The 21,981-nt window shown below is 47.4% G+C and overlaps 1 protein-coding gene and 1 long non-coding RNA gene across 2 annotated transcripts; both read left to right on the top strand.

Moving 5' to 3' along the window:
- Nucleotides 1–2,142: 2,142 nt before the first annotated feature.
- On the top strand, nt 2,143–7,193 carry LOC118839485. Its single transcript, XR_005009624.1, has 5 exons — nt 2,143–2,189; nt 2,328–2,432; nt 3,995–4,088; nt 5,472–5,601; nt 6,458–7,193. It is a non-coding gene; the product is annotated as an uncharacterized LOC118839485 (long non-coding RNA).
- Nucleotides 7,194–10,491: 3,298 nt separating this feature from the next.
- LOC118839484 (aflatoxin B1 aldehyde reductase member 3-like) lies at nt 10,492–21,981 on the top strand. Its single transcript, XM_036746953.1, has 7 exons — nt 10,492–10,777; nt 14,928–15,115; nt 15,758–15,862; nt 16,295–16,391; nt 17,551–17,650; nt 19,034–19,163; nt 21,578–21,981. The coding sequence occupies exons 1-7, from the start codon at nt 10,561–10,563 to the stop codon at nt 21,743–21,745; spliced, it is 1,005 nt and encodes a 334-aa protein (XP_036602848.1). The 5' UTR covers nt 10,492–10,560; the 3' UTR covers nt 21,746–21,981.

Below are 21,981 nucleotides of genomic sequence, written 5' to 3'. Positions count from 1 at the left end.
TGTTGGGGTTCTCCAGCTCAATTTTCAGATGTGGAGACTGAGGCAAACAGTGGTAAGCCACTTGCCCAGAGTCACATAGCTAGTAAGTGCTGGAGGCCAGTTCTGAATTCGGGAAGATGAGTCTTTCTGATTCTAGGCCCAGCACTCTGTGCACTTTGCCATCTAGATTTCCCAGCAGGTCATGGTCAAATGATATGAACAGGCAGACTGAAAAATACATGCAAGCTATCAAACACCATGTAAAAATATTCCAAATACCCAATAATAACAGAAATGCATGCCTATCAGATTTGGGGAAAAAAGGACCAATTGTTGGAAGGGCTATGGGAAGAAAAGCACACTGATATATTATTATTGGAGCTGGGAATTGCTTCAAGTATTCTGGAAAGCAGTTTGGAATTATAATCCAAAAGTTACTTTAACTGTGAATACCCTGTACTCTAAAAAGATCAAAGACCAAAGGAAAGGCCCCACATGGAGAAAAATGTTTACAATGGAACTTTCTGTTTTAATAAACACCCTTTTGGGGAATGGCTGAACATAATATCATATATGAATGCAATGGAATATTATTGTGCCCTAAGGGAAAAAAGAAAGGGTTAGAGTCAGAGAAATCTGGGAACGCTCCTATGAACTGATGCAAACTGAAGCAAGGAGAACCAGGAAAATAATTTATACAATGACAAGATTGTAAAAGGGAACAACTTTGAAAGACTTAAGAACTCTGACCCATTCAATGACCATCCACCATTCCAATGCTATGATAGAGATGCTTCCCACCTTCTGAGAGAGAAGTGACAGACTTCAGAGGAGTAGGAGGCATACATTTTCTGATAAGGCCCATGTCTGGATGTCAGGGGTGGGAGGGGTCTTGGAACACAGGATGTCAGAGCTGGGAGGGGCCTTAGAACACAATGTCAGAGCTGGGAGGGACCTGAGAACACAGGATGTCAGAGCTGGGAGGGGCCTTAGAACCCAGGATGTCAGAGCTGGGAGGGGCCTTAGAACACAATGTCAGAGCTGGGAGGGGCCTTAGAACACAGGATGTCAGAGCTGGGAGGTTCCTTAGAATACAGGATGTCAGAGCTGGGAGGGCCCTTAGAACACAGGATGTCAGAGCTGGGAGGGTCCTTAGAAGACAGGATGTCAGAGCAGGGAGGGCCCTTAGAACACAGGATGTCAGAGCAGGTAGGGCCCTTAGAACGCAGGATGTCAGCGCTGGGAGGGGCCTTAGAACACAGTGTCAGAGCTGGGAGGGGCCTTAGAACACAGAATGTCAGAGCTGGGAGGACCCTTAGAACACAGGATGTCACAGGTGGGAGGGGCCTTAGAACACAGAATGTCAGAGCTGGGAGGGGCCTTAGAACACAGGATGTCAGGGGTGAGAGCAATCTTAAAACACAGGATGTCAGAGCTGGGAGTAGCCTTAGAACACAGGATGTCAGAGCAGGGAGGGGCCTGAGAACCCAGGATGTCAGGGGTGGGAGGGGCCTTAGAACACAATGTCAGAGCTGGGAGGGACCTGAGAACACAGGATATCAGAGCTGGGAGGGGCCTTAGAACACAGGATGTCAGAGCTGGGAGGGGCCTTAGAACACAGGATTTCAGAGCTGGGAGGGGCCTTAGAACACAGGATGTCAGAGCTGGGAGGGCCCTTAGAACACAGGATGTCAGGGGTGGGAGGGCCCTTAGAACACAGAATGTCAGAGGTGAGAGGGATCTTAGAACACAGGATGTCACAGCTGGGAGGGCCCTTAGAACATAGGATGTGAGAGGTGGGAGGGATCTTAGAACACAGAATGTCAGAGCTGGGAGGGGCCTTAGAACACAGAATGTCAGAGCTGGGAGGGATCTTAGAACACAGAATATCAGAGCTGGGAGTGCCCTTAGAACACAGAATGTCAGAGCTAGAAGGGCCCTTAGAACACAGGATGTGAGAGCTGGGAGGGATCTTAGAACACAGAATGTCACAGCTAGGAGAGGGGCCTTAGAAAACAGGATGTCAGAGCTGGGAGGGTCCTTAGAACACAGGATGTCAGAGCTAGAGAGGCCTCAGAGCATCAGTCAATCATTCAAGATTATTTATTAACCACCTGCTGTGTGCCAGGCACTGTGCTAGAGCTGGAGATGAAACAGTTCCTACTCACAAAGATATTCCAATTGCCTTTTAATAGGGGAGGCAAGTACAGGTAAAAATAGAAGGACAACTTCTTAGAGCAGGGGCCCAGCCCTGACCTGATGGTTCTCTCCCTGTCCGCCTTCCTCCCCCTCCCCCCTTTCCTTTTTCCTCCCTTCCCCCTACCTCTTTCTGTTTTTGTTCCCTGCAGGGTAAGTTTGTAGAGCTGGGCCTCTCTAACTATGCCTCCTGGGAAGTAGCTGAAATCTGCACCCTCTGCAAGAAAAATGGCTGGGTTGTCCCCACTGTGTACCAGGTGAGCACCTGTCTGAGCCTGGGATGTTGCTTGGCCTCCTGGGGGCCCTTCTTGGTCACTGGGTTCACCTGGCCCCAGGGGCAGGGAGCTTTTCTGCCATCCAGGTCATAGAGGGTCATCCCCACAGAAACTTGAGAGACCATCAGCCAGCCCTTTATTTTACAGGAGAGGAAATCCAGAACCAGAGGAGGGAGAGCCTGGCCCCAGTCACAAAGCTAGTAATGTCCAAGCTGGGTCATGGTTCTGACTTCCAGTGCTTTGTGGCAGAAAGAATGCTGGCTTTAGAAACAGAAGACCTGTGTTCAAATCCTGACTCTGCTACTCCCTAGTGGACTTCTCTTCTTTGGGCCTCAGTTTCCTCACCTATAAAATGAACGAGTTGGATTGGCCCTCCAGCCATCGAGCTTTGTTCATCACCTCAACTGACCTTAGGGAGGGCTCGTTTGGAGGCTTGTCCCTGAGCTTCCCTGATTGTGTGGCCCTCCATCCTCACAGGGCACATATAATGCCATCACCAGGAAAGCGGATACGGAGCTGTTGCCCTGCCTGCGTCACCTTGGAAGGCGGTTCTATGTCTACAACGCTTTGGCTGATATGAGAAAAAGGGAGGAGGGGACCACAGAATTTCTGGAATGGCATAGTAAAATGAGGACATGAGATGAAGAGATCTGGGTTCACCTCAGGGCTTTGATACTTGCTAGCTGTGTATCCCTGGGCAAATTGCAACCTCTCTGAGTCCCTGTGGCCCAAGGTGGGAAATAATATTTGCCCTAACTACCTCATACAGGTACCGTGAGATGGCATTTTTTACAGATAAAGATCGCTCCAAAAATCCGAATTTTTGTGTTTTCCCTTGGACCTACTAAGTCACTATTCTGAGCTCAGCTTGAGGGAGAGGAGGAGATAGAGACAGTGTCCAAGGATGGTGGGGGGTCCCAGTGGGGTCAGTTGGAAAAAAGAGACACTAATAGATAACGTAAAGGACCTTGTGGGCCACATAGTAGCTTAAAAGTGGGACATTATCTATGTTTTCTTGCATTTTTATTTATTTTGTTAAATATTTCCCAATAACATTTCAGCCTAGTTTTGCAACTTTGCCCTAGAAGAACTAGCCTTCTCCTCTCCCTCCCCTCCCAATTTATCCAGCCCGCACTCCCAGTGCTGGAATTATGAACCTATGAACCCTGGCCATCGTCCCAGAATGGGGTGTGTCACTCTCCTGCCCCTTGCCCCACTCTCCATCATGGTCACTTTTGCCACCAGAATGCTCCCTCCTGGCCATGTCTCTCATGTTGTTCCCATGGTTAGAAAGTAAACTTGATGAGGGCAGGGAATGTTTTTGCCTTTGGATCTGCATCTATAACCCTTACTCTTGATTGTTCTGCAATAATTTAATAATGTGTAGCAAATGCTTTTTCATTGGTCCTACTTCTTCCTGGATTGCTGCCAAGTTGGAAAGCACAGCCCCCACCTCATGCAGGATTTTGCTGAGCTCAAAGGCCTCTGGGTATCCTTAGTCCTCTGTGGAATCCCTGAGATCTAACTATCCATCCTTTCCACAGGTGGTCTTCTCACTGGCAAATACAAGTACGAAGACAAAGAACAGCCTCTGACCCGATTCTTTGGATGACCTTTTTCTGCAGTGTACCATAAACCGTGAGCTGCATATGAGTGGATCAAAGATGGCAGACTGTTCTGATCCCTCCCAGACCGCTCAGTCCACTTTCCTGTTGTTTGGGACCCTGTTAAACTGTCCTGAATCCAGTGGTTCTGGCTCCTGTGGGGTTGAAGGGTTGTAGGAGGGAGAAGAACTTAGAAATCACCTCCCTCTTTTTACAGATTGGGGAATGGAGGCACAGACATGAAGAGACTGGCTGATTGTCACAGCTAGTTGGCAGCTAGCTCTCACATATGAACCTTCTGCCTCTAAATGCATTGGTCATTCTGCCATATCAATTCCCCCCCCCCCCGACATCTCTCTTGCCTCTCTGAGCTGACCTTCATGGCCAGAACTGCAGAGACTGAGCCTGGAACCAGGGCTCCCTAGCGCTTAATCAGAGCTTCACATCTTTCCTTAGAGAGGACAGAAGATGAAAAAAATGTTGGCCTGGACATCTAGACCTGTTTTCACCATTAACTGGCTCTGGGACCTTGGATGAGGCATCATCTGTGGCTCTCCTTTTCCCCATCTGTAAAGTGGGCATGAGCCTTTGGTCCACCTCTCAGGAAGCCATCCCACCCCTCAGCGGTAGGATGGCCTTCAAGGCAATCTGGTACAACCCAGACCTAAACAAGATCCCCCTTGAATCCATCCCTGACAAGTGGATCTCCAGCCTCTACTTGCAGACCCCACATCCCCCTCAGAAATCCAGGCAGCCCCTTCCCCTTTTCAGCTCCTCTCTTTGTGAGGAAGGTTTTTCTCACATTGAGACAAAATTGACTTATTTGGAACTGTCCACAGGACAGCCCCTCACATCTATGACAGGTGTTCTTGTGTCTTCCCAACTGGCCCCAAGTTTAGACCAAGCAGCTGTAGTTCTCTCAGCCCTTCCTTGAGTATCTACGATGTCTTGGAGGGGCCTCCCCTTCCTCTGGACACTAAGTGTCCTTCCCAGAATGGGGCAGCCAGTGTTAAAGTGGGCACTCTGGGGTGCCACCTGGGATGAGATGGGTGATGACGGGGACAAATGACCCCAGAGAAGTGAAGCTCTTAGATAACATGTGCCCAAGGTGTGTGTCCCGCACTCATAAATTGTTCATTAGGTGCTAGACTGAGTATAACCTGAGGTGACTTTGGGTGCTTTGGGATCTTCACTGGGGAAGTGCAGCCCCACTTGGAGTTTTACAGGGGACAGTACCTGTGGTTACCCTGTGAGTGGTTGGTGGAGCCAGAACTGTAACTTGGCCTAGACTGACTGACTCCATCTGGGCCCCTATGATTGGGAGCCTGGGTTCTCTGCCAAGCCTAGCCCCTACAGAAGCCCTGCAGAGGCCAGCCTGGGGGCTCTGACCACTGAACTTTCTGCCCATTCAACACAGCTACTGGAAGGTACTTCACTTTCAAGCCATTGCTCTTATGGAGAAAGCCCCGGCAGCATCTTATGAGGCCAACCCTCCCAGCATGACCTCAGCAGCCCTCCGATGGATGTACCATCACTCCCAGCTCCAGGTAATGCCCCAGGCACCCCAGAAACCCATTCCTTCCCCTGAGTCTTGAGCTCTTTAGGAGGTTGGGCCCATTTGCAATGTCTCCATTACTTCAAGGATATGTCCTTTACTTCACAGAAATGTATCAGCTGGAGTATTTCAGGCCTTTGATCCAATGGGTTTTTTAGCAAAATTGGATAAATATTGTTTGAAGATGACTGGTTAACAACCACTACAAAGTATACTTCCTGAAACCCTCATTCATCCTGGCTTTCCCCATGCCCCATCCACTGGTCTTTGCTTTAACCTGCTGCTGCCTGAGCTCAGTCTTTCAGATTGTCCCTCTTCTCTCAGTACTTGTATATGAAGTGTACTTTGGATAAACAGCACATTTTTTTTTCCAAATTTAGCTTCAATGATAGACAACCCATGGATTTTCATTGGGGATTTAAATCAGGTGAGCTTCCAGGTCACTGAAGAATGCTTATGAGGTATTTTGCAGCATTTCTGCCTCAAGACACCTAGGACCTGTGTGATCCTTAGCATGTCACCTAAATTCTCTACCAGTTACCTCATCTGTAAAATGGGAATAAAAATGTTACATACCTCACAGAGTTGCTGTAAGAACCAAGGGAGATAATGTATATGTAAAGCACTTTGAAAATTTTAAGCCACTTTAAAAATATTCTTCCAAAGGCCTGAATTGGCTTCAGCCATTCCTTTTTTGGTGGTCCTCTGCTCATAGTGTGAGTCCTTCACAGACTGGCAAGAGACAAAGCTGTAAGAGGCAAGGCCTTGGGCCCTTTCCCTGCAAGGCCAACATCCATCCACATGAACATGGACCTTGGTGCTTTGTCTCAGTATTTGTTTTCTTTTAGGTGAAGGAGCTAAATCTAGAGGCTCTGACTTTGTGGGCATGGAAAAATCAGGAGACCAAGGCTCCAGGAATATGGAGGCAAGGCGTTGGAGTCCATGCCAGGTTTTACAGCCAGTCTACTGCTGATGTCCTGAGAGTCAAGGAAAGGCCTTCAGGTTCCAATGGTGCCTGAAATAAAAAAAATCATCCTTCAGTCAAGCCTTGTCTGGATGGAAACTTGATGTGACCAGTGCGATGTAGAGATTCTTCATGATACAGAAACTATAACAACACTATAGAAATTGTATCATATCACAAACAAATTAGAGAAGCAAAGAAGGAGATTCTTTTCATACCACCATGGATAGGGGAAGAGTTCTTGACCAAACAGTGGATAGAGAGACTCATGGGACATCAAAAGGACAAGTGTAATCACATCAAATTGAAAATGTTTTCATAAATAAATTAATTAAATTAAAAAGAAAAAAAGAAAAGGTTTTACATAAAAAACCCAATGATACCAAAATTAGAAGGAAAAGAGAAACTGAGAGAAAATTATGGCAAGTTTCGCTGATAGAAATCTCATTTCTCAAATGTATAGAGACCTGAGCCAACCTGAGAAGATGATGGGCCATTCTCCTATTGGTAAATGGACAAAAGGTATGAATAGGCAGTTTTCAGAAGGAGAAATCAAAGTTAACAATAAACATATTAAAACTAAATTCTCTAAACCATTAAAAATGAGAGAAATGCAAATTAAAACAATTCTGAGGCACCACCTCACACCTATCAGATTGGCTAACATGACAGAAAAGGAAAATAACAGATGCTGGAGGGGCTGTGGAAAAATAGGTACACTAATGGACTCTTGGTGTAGTTATCAACTGGTTCAACCATTCTGGAAAAAATCTGGAACTCTGCCCAAAAGACAATAAAACTGTGCACACACTCTGATTCAGCAATATTACTACTAGTCTGTATCTCAAAGAGAACCTAAAAAAGGGAAAAGGACCCACATGTACAAAAATATTTATAGCAGCTCTTTTTGTGGTGGCCAAGAATTGGAAATTGTGGCAATGCACATCAGTTGGTGAAGGACTGAACAAGTTGTGGTATATGAATGTGATGGAATACTATTGTTCCATAATAAATGATGAGCAGGTGGATTTCAGAAAAGTCTGGAGAGACTTACATGAACTGATGCAGAGTGAAGTGAGCAGAACCAGGAGAACATTATATACAGTAACAGCACCATTGTGCAATGACAGACTTTGTTAGACTTACCTCTTCCCAGCAATACAATGAACTAAGACAATTTCAAAAGACTCATGATGGAAAACACTATCCATATCCAGGAAAGAATTATGGAGTCTGAATGCAGATTGAAGCATACTATATTCTTTTTTTGTTTCTTTGTTTTTTCCTTCTTCTGGTGTTTCCCTTTTGTTCTGCTCCTTCTTTCACAACATGATTGATATGGAAACATGTTTAATATGATTGTATATGTATAGCCTATATCAGATTGCATGTCTTCCGGAGGGGGCAGGGGTGGGGATTTAGAACTCAAAAATTTTATAAAGGTGAATGTTGAAAACTAAAAATAAATTTTAAAAATAATGTAAAAATATAAAAAATGAAAAGGACAATTTTGATTACATTAAATTAAAAAGGTTTTGCATAAAGAAAATCAAGGAAACCAAAATTAAAAGGAAAGCAGGAAGTGAGAGAAAAATTACAGCAAGTTTGGTGATAAAAATCTCATTCCTCAAATATATAGAGAACTGAGCTAAATCAAGAAGATTATGAGTCATTTTCCAATTGGCAAATGGCCAAAAGGTATGAGTAGGCAGTTTTCAAAAGAAGTGATCAAAGCTATCTTAAACATATGAAAACAAAATGCTCTAAATCACCATTATTTAGAGAAATAAAAATTAAAACAACTTTGAGGTTCCACCTCACACCTATCAGATTTAAAAAAAGGACAATTGTTGGTGGGGCTGTGTACAAGAATGTGCCAGCAGTGGCGCAAATATACAATGAAGTAATTGACACAAAAAGACAAAGACATGGGGCTAGGTGGGTCGTATAATCTGGCTATAGACTAATTTTAATGGAGTTACTGACGGCACTTTATACAGGTTAGTTGCTGAGTCATCCTGACTTCTGAGAAGAGTACAATGGAGCATTGGTTAATATTTTTATCTCCTTGTTCCTGGGAAGGAGATGCCAGTCTCCTACCGGCTAATCGAATTGAAACATTTCTGTTCTTTCCCATATAGATAACCATACTGAAACATTTCTGTTCTTTCCCATAAGGGGAATCGTACTAAAACATTTCAATTCTTTCCCATGTGTATAATCAGCTACGAAGGCGGGTTATCTTTGCCACATCTTCTTATCCTAAACATGGCCTTTGCCATGCATGGACCCATCCTCAATTGACCCTGCCTTGCAGAGGTCTAAGAGGCCTAAACAGGATATAGCTGGCTCCCCACATGGCAAGACAGGCACACTGATGTACTATTATTGGAGCTGAGAATTGATTCAATTATTCTGGAAAGCAGTTTGGAATTATGCCCCAAAAGTGACTTAACTGTGAATACCCTGTACCCCAAAATGATCAAAGACCAAAGGAAAGCAACCATGTGTAGAAAAATGTTTACAATGGAACTTTTTGTTTTAATAAAGGGAATGGCCCTCAATTGGGGAGTGGCTGAACATAATATCATATATGAATGTAATGAACTATTAATGTTCCCTAAGGAAAAAAAGAAAGTGTTAGAGTCAGAAAAATCTGGGAACACTCCTATGAACTGAGGCAAACTGAAGCAAGGAGAACCAGGAAAATAATTTATACAGTGACAAGATTGTAAAGGGGAACAACTTTGAAAGACTTAACAGCTCTGAGCAATTCAATGAGTAACCACCATTTCAGCACTATGATAGAGCCTGCTTCCCACCTTCTGATAGAGAAGTGATGGACTTCAGAGGAGTAGGAGGCATACATTTTCTGACAAGGCCAATATATGGATCTTTTCTTTTTGACTATATATTGTTGGGAGGTAGTGAGGAGGGAATGTTGTTTAGATTCTTTTGGGGGCGGTGGGGTGGGTAAAGGAGGTGGAGGGGGACTTATGAGTGAAGAAGGGAGTAATAGTGGTTCACTAAATAATGAAACATTTGCAGTATACAGAGAAGAAAGCAGATGGAAATAGAGCTACAATTATCCTGTTAAATTTATTCTATATTAAATACAATAAGCCCTACATAATTGAAATTTGTGGTTTCACATGTACTTCTCTTATTCTGTAGATATGATCATGTTTGTTGATGTTTGTCAAGTTCATAATAATTTTAAAAGAGTTTTCCTCGCGGTTTTCTGGATTTTGGAATGATAGGAGGTATTGCCACATCACGCATATCTCCCACTGCATCCCTCCCTCCACTGATCGTTATAGGCACGTTCATTAATTTCCTACTTGGCTGATGGAAGAGTGGGGAGATTTGGGAGAGACGGGACTCTGAGCCTCAAACTCCTGGGACCCCAGAACTGCTCTCCCACGCCTGCCAGATTACTGGGTCCCTTCCAGGGGGATAGCCCCTAGCTATAACCTAGCCCGGGAGTGCTTCCCTGCCCCTCCCTGCCCTGGGCTCTGTGATTCCAGGCTGGGATCGGCAGAAACAAGACCTAGGTTGGAATCCAAGCTCAGGGCGACCCCGGGCAAATCGCTTTCTGTGCCTGAGCCTCACTTTCCTCATTTGAAAAAGGAGAGTGTTGGACTAGAAGCTCCCTTTAGGCTGCTTCCAGCTCCAGATGCCGGGATAACGGAGAGGGCTCCGGGGTGGGAACGGGGATCCCAGTCCCAGTACCTTCCTGCCGGACCACGGCAGTCCAAAGAACATACAACCCCGGTCCGGGCGCCTCCGGCTCGCAGCACCTGTTGCAGGAGGTGCCAGTGAGCAGGCCCTTTGTGTTCTCGCCCCTCCCTCCCTAGGTCTTTGGGTGACGTCATGTGGCGCGGCGGGGCGGGGACCGGAGTGTGCTGCTAGTGCTCATAAAGATCCTTCTGCTCCAAGCCTCGAGAGCGCAAGTGTCTGCCCTGCTCTTCTAGTGCAGCCGCCGCGATGTCCTCGACAGCTCGGACTGTGGGCCGGCCGGCCACCGTGCTGGGCGCCATGGAAATGGGCTGGCGCATGGACCGGGCATCCAGCGAAGCCTGCATGCAAGCCTTCCTGGAGCGCGGCTACCGCGAGGTGGACACGGCTCACATATATGGCGACGGCCAGTCCGAGAGCTTCTTGAGCACCATGAACCTGGGGCTAAAGGACGGCAGCAAAGGAGGTAAGCCGATCCCTGCCCTGCCCCCGCCGAGGTCCCCGCCACCCGGCTTCGTGCATCTTGAACCCCACGCCACCCCACACCTGGCAGGTGGGTCCTGAAGCCGGGCAGCCTCGACCCTCCCTGACGTCGCAGTCTAGGGAGTGCACCCCGGAGCGCTTGACTCTGACACTGGGCTCCGAGGCCGGTGCACCCCGTACCTCCTCATCTGGGACTTACATCCTCAGTCCCCTTAACCTGGGTCCTCTATCCCCGCCACTGCAGATCCCTCCCCACCAATACATTGTGTTTTCGGTCACCTCACGTCTTTGCGCCCCCAGCTTCCACCTGGCCAGTGGGTCCAGAGGCCATGCAGCCTAATCTCTGAGACGTGCTGCCGCCTCACCTGCACAGTGTGATTAATCTCTGGCCCCTCCCGCCTCTCCTCAATAACTTGGCCTCAGTCAATCTGCTGGTCCCCAAACACTCTGACTTAACCTGGAGCCTACCTGATGGCTTTGAGAGGGCCCCTGCTCCCAATGTGTCCTCAGTGCCTTGACGGTCGTCCCCAGGCCGTAACTGGATTCTAATCCACATTAGTCCCTCTTTGGCTAGTAGCCTTCCTATGGGCTCCCTGCCCCTAAGCTTGTCCACGAGTACTTCCTTCGAAGCCTGCCAGGCTGAGTTAAAGTTCCTGGCCAAGAGTAAAGGCAGGAGACCTTTTTGAGCATGGGTGGAGCTCTCCTGGCCGTTTAGTCCAAGTCAGGCCAAGGACTTTTTCAATTTTACCGGCGATTGTTCATAGACCAAGGACATTGGGGGTTGGGATGGAGAGAGGGAAAGTGTGTACTGTTCTTTCTCCAGTTTGTGATGCGACTTAGGGCCTCCATTGGGGCAGGAGAGATTCAGGCAGCCTTCCCTTCCCTGAATGGGGCTTGGGGTGCTTTCCTGGGACACTGGAGTGCTGGGCTGTCCTGACCACCCCTGCTTCACTTCAGCAAACTGAATGAGCCCCATTTACAGCCTCAGTCCTTCAGTGGCTACTCTAACCCCAAACTCGTCCCTCCCTGAGTAGTTCTGTGATCTGCTGCCTTCTCAGATTTATGGAATGTAAGAGCTGGAAGAATCCTTAGAACCCAAATGGTTAGAGCTCAAATGAACTTTAGAAAGTAGAATGTCAAAGAAAGAAAAAGAAAAGAAATAAAAGAAAGTAGAATGTCAGGACTCAGGGATCTTAGAGATCATCTTTATCTCAACTCCCTATTTTACAGAGAGGGAAACTGAGGCCCAGGAACTGAAATGACTCCTCTAAGGCCACATAGTGAATGAGCTGCAGGGATGGGACAGGACTTGCAGCCCAGTGGATATTTCTACCACATTGTCTCTGAGCATTCCCTGTTTCTTCCTGGTGTCCTGGAAGGAAGGAGGGTTTTGGGATTCAATATTATAAGGGCTGCCGGCTGGTGCCTTGGATAGAGCACCAGGCCTGGAGTGGGGAAGACCTGAGTAACATCTGTCCTCAGACACTTCCTAGCTGTGTGACTCTGGGTGAATCACTTCACCCTGTTTGCCTCGGTTTCCCCACCTGTCAAATGAGCTGGAGAAGGACATGGCAAACCACTCCAGTATCATGGCGAAGAAAACCTCAAATGAGGTCATGAAGATTCAGACACCATTGAAGGGACTGAACACACACATTATAATTCAATATTCTATATAGCTGGGTTCAAATCCCAACTTCCATTGTAGAGAGAGGATTTGAACTCTCTGTATGGAATCATCAATTTAGGGAAGGAAGGGATCTTAGATGTCACCACATTCCAATTCTCTCCTTTTACAGATGAGGAAACTGAGACTCAAAAAGGTTTTTTTTCCCCTCACCTATAAAGGGACAGGTTTAGGCTAAATGCCCTCTATAGGCCTTCCAGCACTAAACTTGTGTTCCCATGATCCCTGAATTCTCTCTCCACCTTCTTGCTGATCAGGAACCTTTAAGCACCCTTCCTCTCCACCACCTTTTTTGCCACCCCCACTCCCCAATTGGGCTGGGTCCTATTCGTCAGATTGTAGCCGTAGCTGAAAGCAAAATTCCTATCAGCACCCAGTCTCCTTCCTGGATCCTGAGAGAGGAAGGATGGAGCATGGACCTGAGTAGAGGAAACTGCCCAGGGGACTGGACTGCCTTCCATGGGCTGCTGGGAATCAGGAAGAGCTGAGTCCTAATCCAGTGTTGGACATTTACTAGTTTATAACCCTGGGCAAGTCACTTAGTCCCTGCTTGCCTCAGTTTCCTCAACTGTTAATTGGAGATAATAATAACACCTTCCTCCCACAATGTTTGTGTGGATCAAATGAGGCAATATCTGTAAATTATCTGGCACATAGGTGGTACTTAATAATGCTTCGTGCCATACTAGGCAGGTGACTCAAGTGTCAGAACTCAGTAATAGATGTGAGAAGTATATTTAAAATGACGCCTTCTGTGAGGACCAACCCTGACAGACTTTGCTCTTCTCAGCAACACAACGTGCAAATACAAAGCCATAGGACTCACGATGGAGAATACTATCTATATTCAGAGAAAGAACTATGAAGTATGAATGCAGATTGAGGCACACTTTATGCTCACCTTTTTTCCCCTTTTTTTCTCACTTTTGTTTTTGTTTTTGGGGTTTTTTGGTTCTGTTTCTTCTTTCTCATGATTCATTCCATTGGTCATAATTCTTCTCCACAACTTGACTAGTGTGTAAATTAATTCAATGCAAAGTTATATGTGGAAGATATATGGGATTCCATGCCATCTTGGGGAGGGAGGTGGGGAGGGAGGGAAGAATATCTGGAACTCAAAATTATATAGAACCGAGTGTTGTAAACTAAAAAAAAAAAAATAAAAACTTAAAAAAATGACACCTTATTGATTGGTTCAGACCAACCTGGAGTTAAACTTGGCCTTTGTCCTCTTCTCATGACTCCCCCATCTCTAGATCCATCCCCCACTCCATTCACAGGAACACTAGATCTGGAATTTGAGATTAGAGATCATTTGGTCCAACCAACCTCCTCCTTGTTGGGGCAAAGAAACAGATCCAGTGAAGTGATTTGCCTAAGGTCACAGAGCTAGTGAGCAATAAAATCCCTTCTTTGACAAATGAGGAAACTGAGGCCCACGGTGATTAAGTGACTTGACAGAGGCTGCACAAGTCATCTGTAGCTCAGCCACGATTTGTATCTGAGCCCAGACTCCAAATCCTGAATTCTGTCTTCCATCACACACACACACACACACACACACACACACACACCACACACACACACAACACACACACCACAAACCACACACACACACACACACACACACACACCACACACACACCACACACACACACACACACACACACACACCGTCTTTCATGAAAGCCCAAATCAGTTGGCCTGGACAAGTTATTTTTCCTCTCTAGATTTTGGTATTCTCAATGGTAAGATAAGACATTTGGACTAGATCAGGGGCTCTTAGCCCCGGGGTCCAGGGATAGCTCTCAAGGAATCTGTGACATGGGGCAATAAAATACCATCTTTCTTTTCACTAACTTGTAACAGAAATTTAATATTAATTTCTTTCAGTTATTTAAAAACATTATTTTGAGAATGGGACCATGGGCTTTGCCAGATTGACATAGGGGTCCATGAAGGAAGGAAGGAAGGAAACAAGCAATAATTAAGTGCCTACTATGTGCCAGGGACTGTGTTAAGCACTTACAAACATTATTTCAGTCCTAGCAGGTGGGTGCTATCATTATTATGGTTCCCATATTACCCTTGGGGAAACTGAGGCAGATAGCATTTCCAGGACCTGCTCAGAGTGACACAGCTAGTAAGTATTTGAGACAGAATCTGAACTCAGCAATTTCTGACTCCAGTCCCAGCAATTAATTCACTGTACCACCTAACTGCCTCTAAAACTTTCCTCTAAAAATTATAGTTGATGGGAAGGCTCCCCGGGAAGGGGAGGAGGGATCCTGGGGAAAACTACGAGGAGGTAAAAAGATAAAAGACATCAGTAAAACATTGAAATAAACGTCAGCTGTTTAGATACAGGGCTCAGCAGAGGATTTTCTGCCTGTTCCTGGAACTGAATTGAATCTCAGCCATTGCTACCACCTTCTTTCTCCCCAAGTGAAAATTGCCACCAAGGCCAACCCCTTGAATGGGAAGACCCTCAGTGCCAGCAGTGTCCGGTCCCAGTTGGAGGAGTCCCTGAAGCGGCTTCAATGCCCCCGAGTGGATCTGTTCTACCTGCACGTGCCAGATAAAATCACTCCCCTGGAGGAGACCCTTGGGGCCTGCAATGAGCTACACAAGGAGGTGAGGACATTGGATGGCAGAGAGGGAACTTTGTGGTACACAATGTGAGAGGAGGGAGGGCCCTTAGAACACAGAATGTCTGCACTGGGAGGGCTGTTGGAACACAGGATGTCAGAGCTGGGAGAGCCCTTAGAACACAGAATGTGAAAGCTGGGAGGGCGACTGGAACACAGGATGACTGAGCTAGGATGGCCCTTAGAACAGGGAATGTCAGAGGTGGGGGGGTCTTACAAAAGAGAATATCAGAGCTGGGAGGGCCCTTAGAAATCTGGATGCTAGAGCTAGAAAAACCTTTAGATAAAAGTTAGAGCTGAATGGGCCCTTAGAACACTGAATGTCTGAGCTGGGATTGCCCGTAGGACTCAGGATATCAGGTCTGGAGAGACCTTAGAGCTTTCATCAATCGTTCAGGTTCATTTATTATCCCCTTACTGTGTGCTGGGCACTATGCTAGAGCTGGAGATGAATGAAACAGTCCCTACTCATGAAGACATCCTATTTCCTCCCTCTCTCCCTTTCTCCCCCTTTTCCTTCTCTCCCTCCCTCCTTACCCTCCCTCCAACTCTTCCCTTCCTCCATCTCCCTCCTTCTCTCTCCATTCTTCCCTCCTTCCCTCCCTCTTTCTCTCTTTCTCCCCTGCAGGGTAAGTTTGTAGAGCTGGGCCTCTCTAACTACACCTCCTGGAGAGTAGCTGAAATCTGCACCCTCTGCAAGAAAAATGGCTGGGTTGTCCCCACTGTGTACCAGGTGAGCACCTGCCTGAGCCCGGGATGCTGCTGGGTCTCCTGGGGGCCCTTCTTGTTCACTGGGTTCACCTGGCCCCAGGGGCAGGGAGCCTTTCTGCCATCGAGGTCAAAGGAGGGAGTGACCAGCCCCATGTCACAGGGCTAGTAAATGGCCAAGTTGGGCCATGGATCTAGGGCTATTACTCCCAATGCTTTGTGATAGAAAGAAGCCTGGCTTTGGAGACAGAAGGCCTTGGTTCAAATCCTGACTCTGCCACTTCCTGCCTAATGACTTTTTTTCTCTGGGACTCAGTTTTCTCATCTGTAATGTGAATGAGTTGGACTGGCCCACCAGCCATCGAGCTTAGCTTGTGACCTCTCCTGACCTGGGCTTGTTTGGGGGCTTGTCCTTTCCCTGAACTTCCCTGACTGTACTGTCCCTCACTCCTCACAGGGCATGTATAACTCCATCACCAGGGAAATAGAGAGGGAGCTTTTCCCCTGCCTACGTCACTTTGGACTGCGGTTCTATGCCTTCAACCCTTTGGCTGGTATGAGTAAAAGGGGGGAGGAGACACCAGAGTCTCTGGAATGGGATAAGAGAATGAGGAAATGAAGTCAAGAGATCTGGGTTCAAATCTATGCTTTGACATTAATAGTTGTGTGTCCGTGGGCAAATTGCAACCTCTCTGGCCAAATTGCAACCTTGTTGGCTCTCTGGCCAAAGTGATGGAAATAATATTTACCCTAACTACCTCACAGAGTTACTATGGGATGGCACTTTTTAAAGATAAAGAATGCTCCAGAAATCTGAATTTATTGTGGCTTCCCTTAGACCTACTAAGTCACTATTTTGAGCTCAGGTTGAAGAAGAGGGGGAGATAGAGACAGTGTCCAAGGATGGTGGGGGGTCCCAGTTCGGTCAGTTGGAAACGGGAGAAACTAATCTATATGTAAGGGACCTTGTGGGCCACATAGTAGTTTAAAGTGGGACATTATCTGTTTTCTTGTATTTTTATTTATTTTGTTAAGTATTTCCCAATACTATTTCAATCTGGTTTTGCCCCTTTGCCCCTAGAGGAACTAGTCTTCTCCTCTCCCTCCCCTCCAAATTTAGCCACCCCCACCCACTCCCAGTGCTGGAATTATGAACCTATGAACCCTAGCCTTCATCCTGGAATGGGGTGTGTCACTCTCCTGTCCCTTGCCCCACTCACCATCCTGGTCACTTTTGCCACCAAAATGCTCCTTCCTGGCCATGTCTCTCATGTTGTTTCCCTGGTTAGAAAGTAAACTTTTTTTGAGGGGGGCAGGCAAGGCAATTGGGGTTAAGTGACTTGCCCAGGGTCACACAACTCTAAGCATCAAGTGCCTGAGGCTGGATTTGAACTCAGGTCCTCCTGACTCCAGGGATGGTGCTCTATTCACTGCACCACCTGGCTGCCCCTGGAAAGTAAACCTGATGAGGGCAGGGTCTGTTTTTGCCTTTGGATCTGCACCTGTAAGGCTTACTCTTGATTGTTCTGCAATAGTTTAATAATGTGTAGCACATGCTTTTTCATGGGTCCCACTTCTTCCTGGATTGCTGCCAAGTTGGAAAGCACAGCCCCCACCTCATGCAGCCTTTGCCTTTTGCTGAGCTCTAAGCCCTCTGGGTATCCTTAGTCCTCTGTGGAATCGCTGAGATCTAACTGTCCATCCTTTCTACAGGTGGTCTCCTGACTGGCAAATACAAGTACGAAGACAAAGACAAAGAGCAGCCTGTGACCCGATTCTTTGGAAGACCTGTTTCTGCAATGTACCATAAACGGTGAGCTGCGTATGAGTGGGTCAGAGATGGCAGACTGTTCTGATCACTCCCAGTTCCTTGGATACTCTTTCCTATTGGTTGGGACCCTGTTAAACTGTCCTGAATCCAGTGGTTCTGGCTCCTGTGGGGTTAAAGGATTGTAGGAGGGAGAAGAACTTAGAAGTCACCTCCCTCTTTTTACAGATTGGGGAACTGAGGCACAGACATGAAGAGACTGGCCGATTGTCACAGAGCTAGTTGACAGCTGGCTCTCACATATGAACCTTCTTTTTCTAAATGCATTGGTCATTCTGCCATAACAATCTGCCCTTGACATAGCTCTTGCCTGTCCGAACTGACCTTCATGGCCAGAACTTCAGGGATTGAGCCTGGAACTAGGACTCCCTAGTGCTTAATCAGAGCTTCACGTCTTTCCTTAGAGAGGACAGATGAGGAAAAAAAAATGCTGGCCTGGAAATCTAGACCTGTTTTCATCATTAACTGGCTCTGGGACCTTGGATGAGGCATCATCTGTGGTTCTGCTATTCCCCATCTGTAAAGTGGATATGAGCCTTTGGCCCACCTCTCAGGAAGCCATACCATACCTCAGTGGTAGGGTGACCTACGAGGCCCTCTGGTCCAACCCAGACCTGAACAAGAGCCCCTTTGAATCCTTCCCTGACAAGTGGATCTCCAGCCTCCACTTGCAGACCCCACACCCCAGTCAGAAATCCAGGCAGCCCCTTCCCCTTTTAGGTCCCTCTTTGTGAGGAAGCATTGTCTGACATTGAGACAAAATTAACCTATTTGGAACTGTCCACAGGACAGCCTCTCACATGAATGACACGTGCTCTTGTGCCCTCCCAACTGCCCCCAAGTTTAGACCAAGCAGCTCCACTTCCCTTAGCCTTTCCTTGAATGTCTGCCATGTCCTGGAGGAAACTCCCCTTCCTCTGGATGCTCAGTGTCCTTCCCAGAATGGGGCAGCCAGTGTTAAAGTGGGCACTCTGTGGTGCCACCTGAGATGTGATGGGTGATTATGGGGACAAATGACCCCAGAGGAGTAAAGGTCTTAGATAACATGTGCCCAAGGCCTGTGTCCCACCCACCTGAATTGTTCATTGGGTGGTAGACTGAGCATAACCTGACATCACTTTGGGTGCTTTGGCATCTTCACTGGGGACATGGAGCCCCACATGGAGGTTTACAGGGGACAGTACCCGTGGTCATCCTGTGAGTAGTGGCTGGTGGAGCCAGGATTGTAACTTGGCCTAGGCTGACTGACTCCATCTGGGCTCTTGTGATTGGGAGCCTGTGTTCTCTGCCAAACTGAGCCCCCACACAGACCTTGCTAAGGCCAGCCTGAGGGCTCTGACCACTGAACTCTCTGCCCATTCAACACAGCTACTGGAAGGTAAATCACTTTCAAGCCATTGCTCTTGTGGAAAAAGCCCTGGCAGCAGCTTATGGGGCCAACCCTCCCAGCATGACCTCAGCAGCCCTCAGATGGATGTACCATCACTCCAAACTCCAGGTAATGCCCCGGGAGCCCCAGGAACCCATCCCTCCCCCTCAGTCTTGAGCTCTTTAGGAGGTTGGGCCCATTCACAGATTCTGCATTACTTCAAGGGTATATCCTTTGCTTCACAGAAATGTCTCTGCTGGAGTTTTTCAGACCCTTGATCCAATGGGATTTTTAGCAAAATTGGATAAATATTGTTTTAACAGGACTGGTTAACAACCACTACAAAGTATACTTCCTGAAATCCAGAACTGGATAAGGGGACCTTTTGTAATTTATGCCTTGTACACAAAAGCCAGAATGGCCTTTGTTTTCTTTGAATGACTCAGCTTACCTCATTGAGCCTCTGGATGCTGTGGCTTGCTCTTCTGGGGCAGGAAGCCCAGAGAGCATGTCAGGAAGCAGAAAACTTCCTGTGTGATGAGTCATGGGGCTGGCTGAGGGGAGGTGTTAACGTCTACGCTAGGGGGAGGGACCACGTCAAGAACCAATCGGCCCTGGTCATTCAGGCGGTGCTTGATGATGTCAAAAACTCTATAAGAGGGGAGAGGACAACTTGAAGCTCTCTCTTTCCTCTTCCGGTTGGTGTGGGAAGCAGCAGCAAGCAAGAGTGACTCTGGGCCAGCCCTTGCTCTCGGGCCAAGCCCAGATGTTGGTAACTATGAATTGTGTTGGGTCTGTCTGTTGATATTTGTAATTTGTTTGTATTTTGGTTTTGAGGTTCAGGATGCTGGTTTGTTTTTTCCCCCAAACTAAATGAATGTTTTGAACCTCAGGGTGCTGGTTTTTTCCCCTGAAGTAAGTCAATGAATCTGTATTTGGTCTGCCTCTTGATGCTTGTCTGTATGCTCCCTTGAACTAACTGAATGCTAACTGAATGCTGGCCTTTTCCCCTGAACTAAATGAATGTTGTCTGTATGCTAAGTGAATGCTGGATTAAAGTAAGCTGGTCAACCCCTTCACCGTGCTTTTCTTGTTTAAGCAGATAAAAAGAACCTGTGCTTTCCCGGAAGCCTCCTGGGTCCCTGCAACCTCCTGGGTCCCGGCAGCCTCCTGGGTGCCAGCTGTGGGGGAGGGATCTTATGCCCCCACCGAAGCTGCTAGCTGGGTTGTTAAAACAGACATCTGGGCTCAGCTTTCTCCATTCTGGAGGGGAGGAAGAAGGGAACAAATATTAATATGGCACCTACTGTGTGCCAAGCACTGTGCGGAACGGTGTTCAAATATTCTCTTATTTGATCCTCACAATAACCCTGGGAGGTGCATGCTCTTATTGTCTTCATTCCAGTTTTGGGGAAACTGAGGCAGACAGCAGTGGAGTGACTTGCCCAGGGTCACACAGCTACTCAGTACCTGGTGTTCCTACTCTACCCACTGGGCCATGGGACTGCTTTCCAATCATTTCTCATAGTCTTCCCATGTGCCTTTAAATTCTTTCCATTTGTTTAGACCTTCCTTCAAACATAATGTGCCATGACAGTAGCTGGTCAGAGAGGACAGATAGCTGGCCTCAGAGTCAGGAATGCTTGGGTCTGAGGCCCACCTCAGGATCTGTTATTACAGTGGCCTTGAGCCACTTCTTCCTGTCGAAGCTCCAAAGAAGCTTGCCCACTGTGGGCAGGAAGCTGCTTCCTTCTGGATTTGCACAACAGTCTGTGGGAGCCCTGGGGACCACCTGGATTGTCTCCTTGTGGCTCCTCGATGGTTGCTTTGCCACCTCCTTGTGTGGCCATACTTTCACTTCTATCCAGCAAGTATTGATGGGCTACTTGATGTGTGCCAGGCACTACGTGAGGCCCTAAGAATCCAAACACACAAGTGAACAATATTCCCTGTCTTCCAGGAAGTGCATTTTCATGAGGGGGAGGATGCACACATAAGGAAAGATAGGATTATGTGCCCTTGAGAAAGCAGTCACAGTTAAGAGGAGCAGGGCAGGCTTCCAGGAGGAGGTGGCATTGGTGCTGAGCCTGGAAGATAGCTGAGTACTGTAGGAAGTAGAATTGAGGACACTCCAGGCGTGGGACAGGGCCCAAGGAAAGGAGAAGGAAATCAGGTTGAGAAATAAAAGACCATCCAGCTTGGTGGGAAGTATGGAATAATGAGAAATATGTGTGAAAACTTGGGCCAGAACCTATTGAGCATAAACCTCCTTGGTCACATGCTGAAGCCTACTGCTGTCCACCTTGTGTCTTACCATTGCCCTGGGGTGGGGGGAAAGGCCTGCAAATGGGGCGTCTTCCTACATTGTGACCTAACATTGGTAACCTGGGAGCACCAGTCAGAATATTGGTGCTAATGAGAGGACAGACTTTTGTGTCAGGGAGAGATACAAGAAGTAAGGTGATGCTTGCCTTCATGACCTTCCAGTCATAAGGGCATGCAACCTGCACACTTAGCTTGCTTTCTTCCTCCTCTCCTGACAGGGTGCCCTTGGAGATGCTGTTATCCTGGGCATGACCAGCCTGCAGCAGCTGCAGCAGAACCTGGCAGCAGCAGAGGAGGGCCCACTGGAGCCTGAGGTGGTGAAGGCCTTTGATGAGGCCTGGAACCTCGTTGCTCATGACTGTCCCGACTACTTCTGGGAGGTCTAGCCCTGGGGGAGGAGAGAATCCCCTTCATTGACCCTGGCTGTCCCCATGCTGTCAGCCCCATCAGCCAGCCTTTGCCTTAACCTGCTGCAGCCTGAGCTCAGTCTTTCAGATTATCCCTCTTCTCTGAATCTTTGGTTTTCTGGCTTTCTGCCCTACTGTTGTTACTGTTGAGAAGGGTGAGGCCTAAAGCTATCTTTGTCTTATCCTGTTGGAATAAAAGCCAATTTTGCCCAAGA

The sequence above is a fragment of the Trichosurus vulpecula genome, chromosome 2, assembly GCF_011100635.1.
Source record: "Trichosurus vulpecula isolate mTriVul1 chromosome 2, mTriVul1.pri, whole genome shotgun sequence".
Taxonomy (NCBI): Eukaryota; Metazoa; Chordata; class Mammalia; order Diprotodontia; family Phalangeridae; genus Trichosurus; species Trichosurus vulpecula.
Note: the sequence above shows the minus strand (reverse complement) of the source record. Positions and strands in the feature narration are given on the sequence as shown.

Bases quoted from the DNA above. Each gene is read 5' to 3' on its own strand.
- LOC118839484 (XM_036746953.1), top strand. From the start codon at position 10,561: ATGTCCTCGACAGCTCGGACTGTGGGCCGGCCGGCCACCGTGCTGGGC. The intron at 15,863-16,294 runs GTGAGCACCTGC...CACTCCTCACAG, and splicing joins TTGTCCCCACTGTGTACCAG to GGCATGTATAACTCCATCAC. The intron at 17,651-19,033 runs GTGAGCTGCGTA...CATTCAACACAG, and splicing joins TCTGCAATGTACCATAAACG to CTACTGGAAGGTAAATCACT.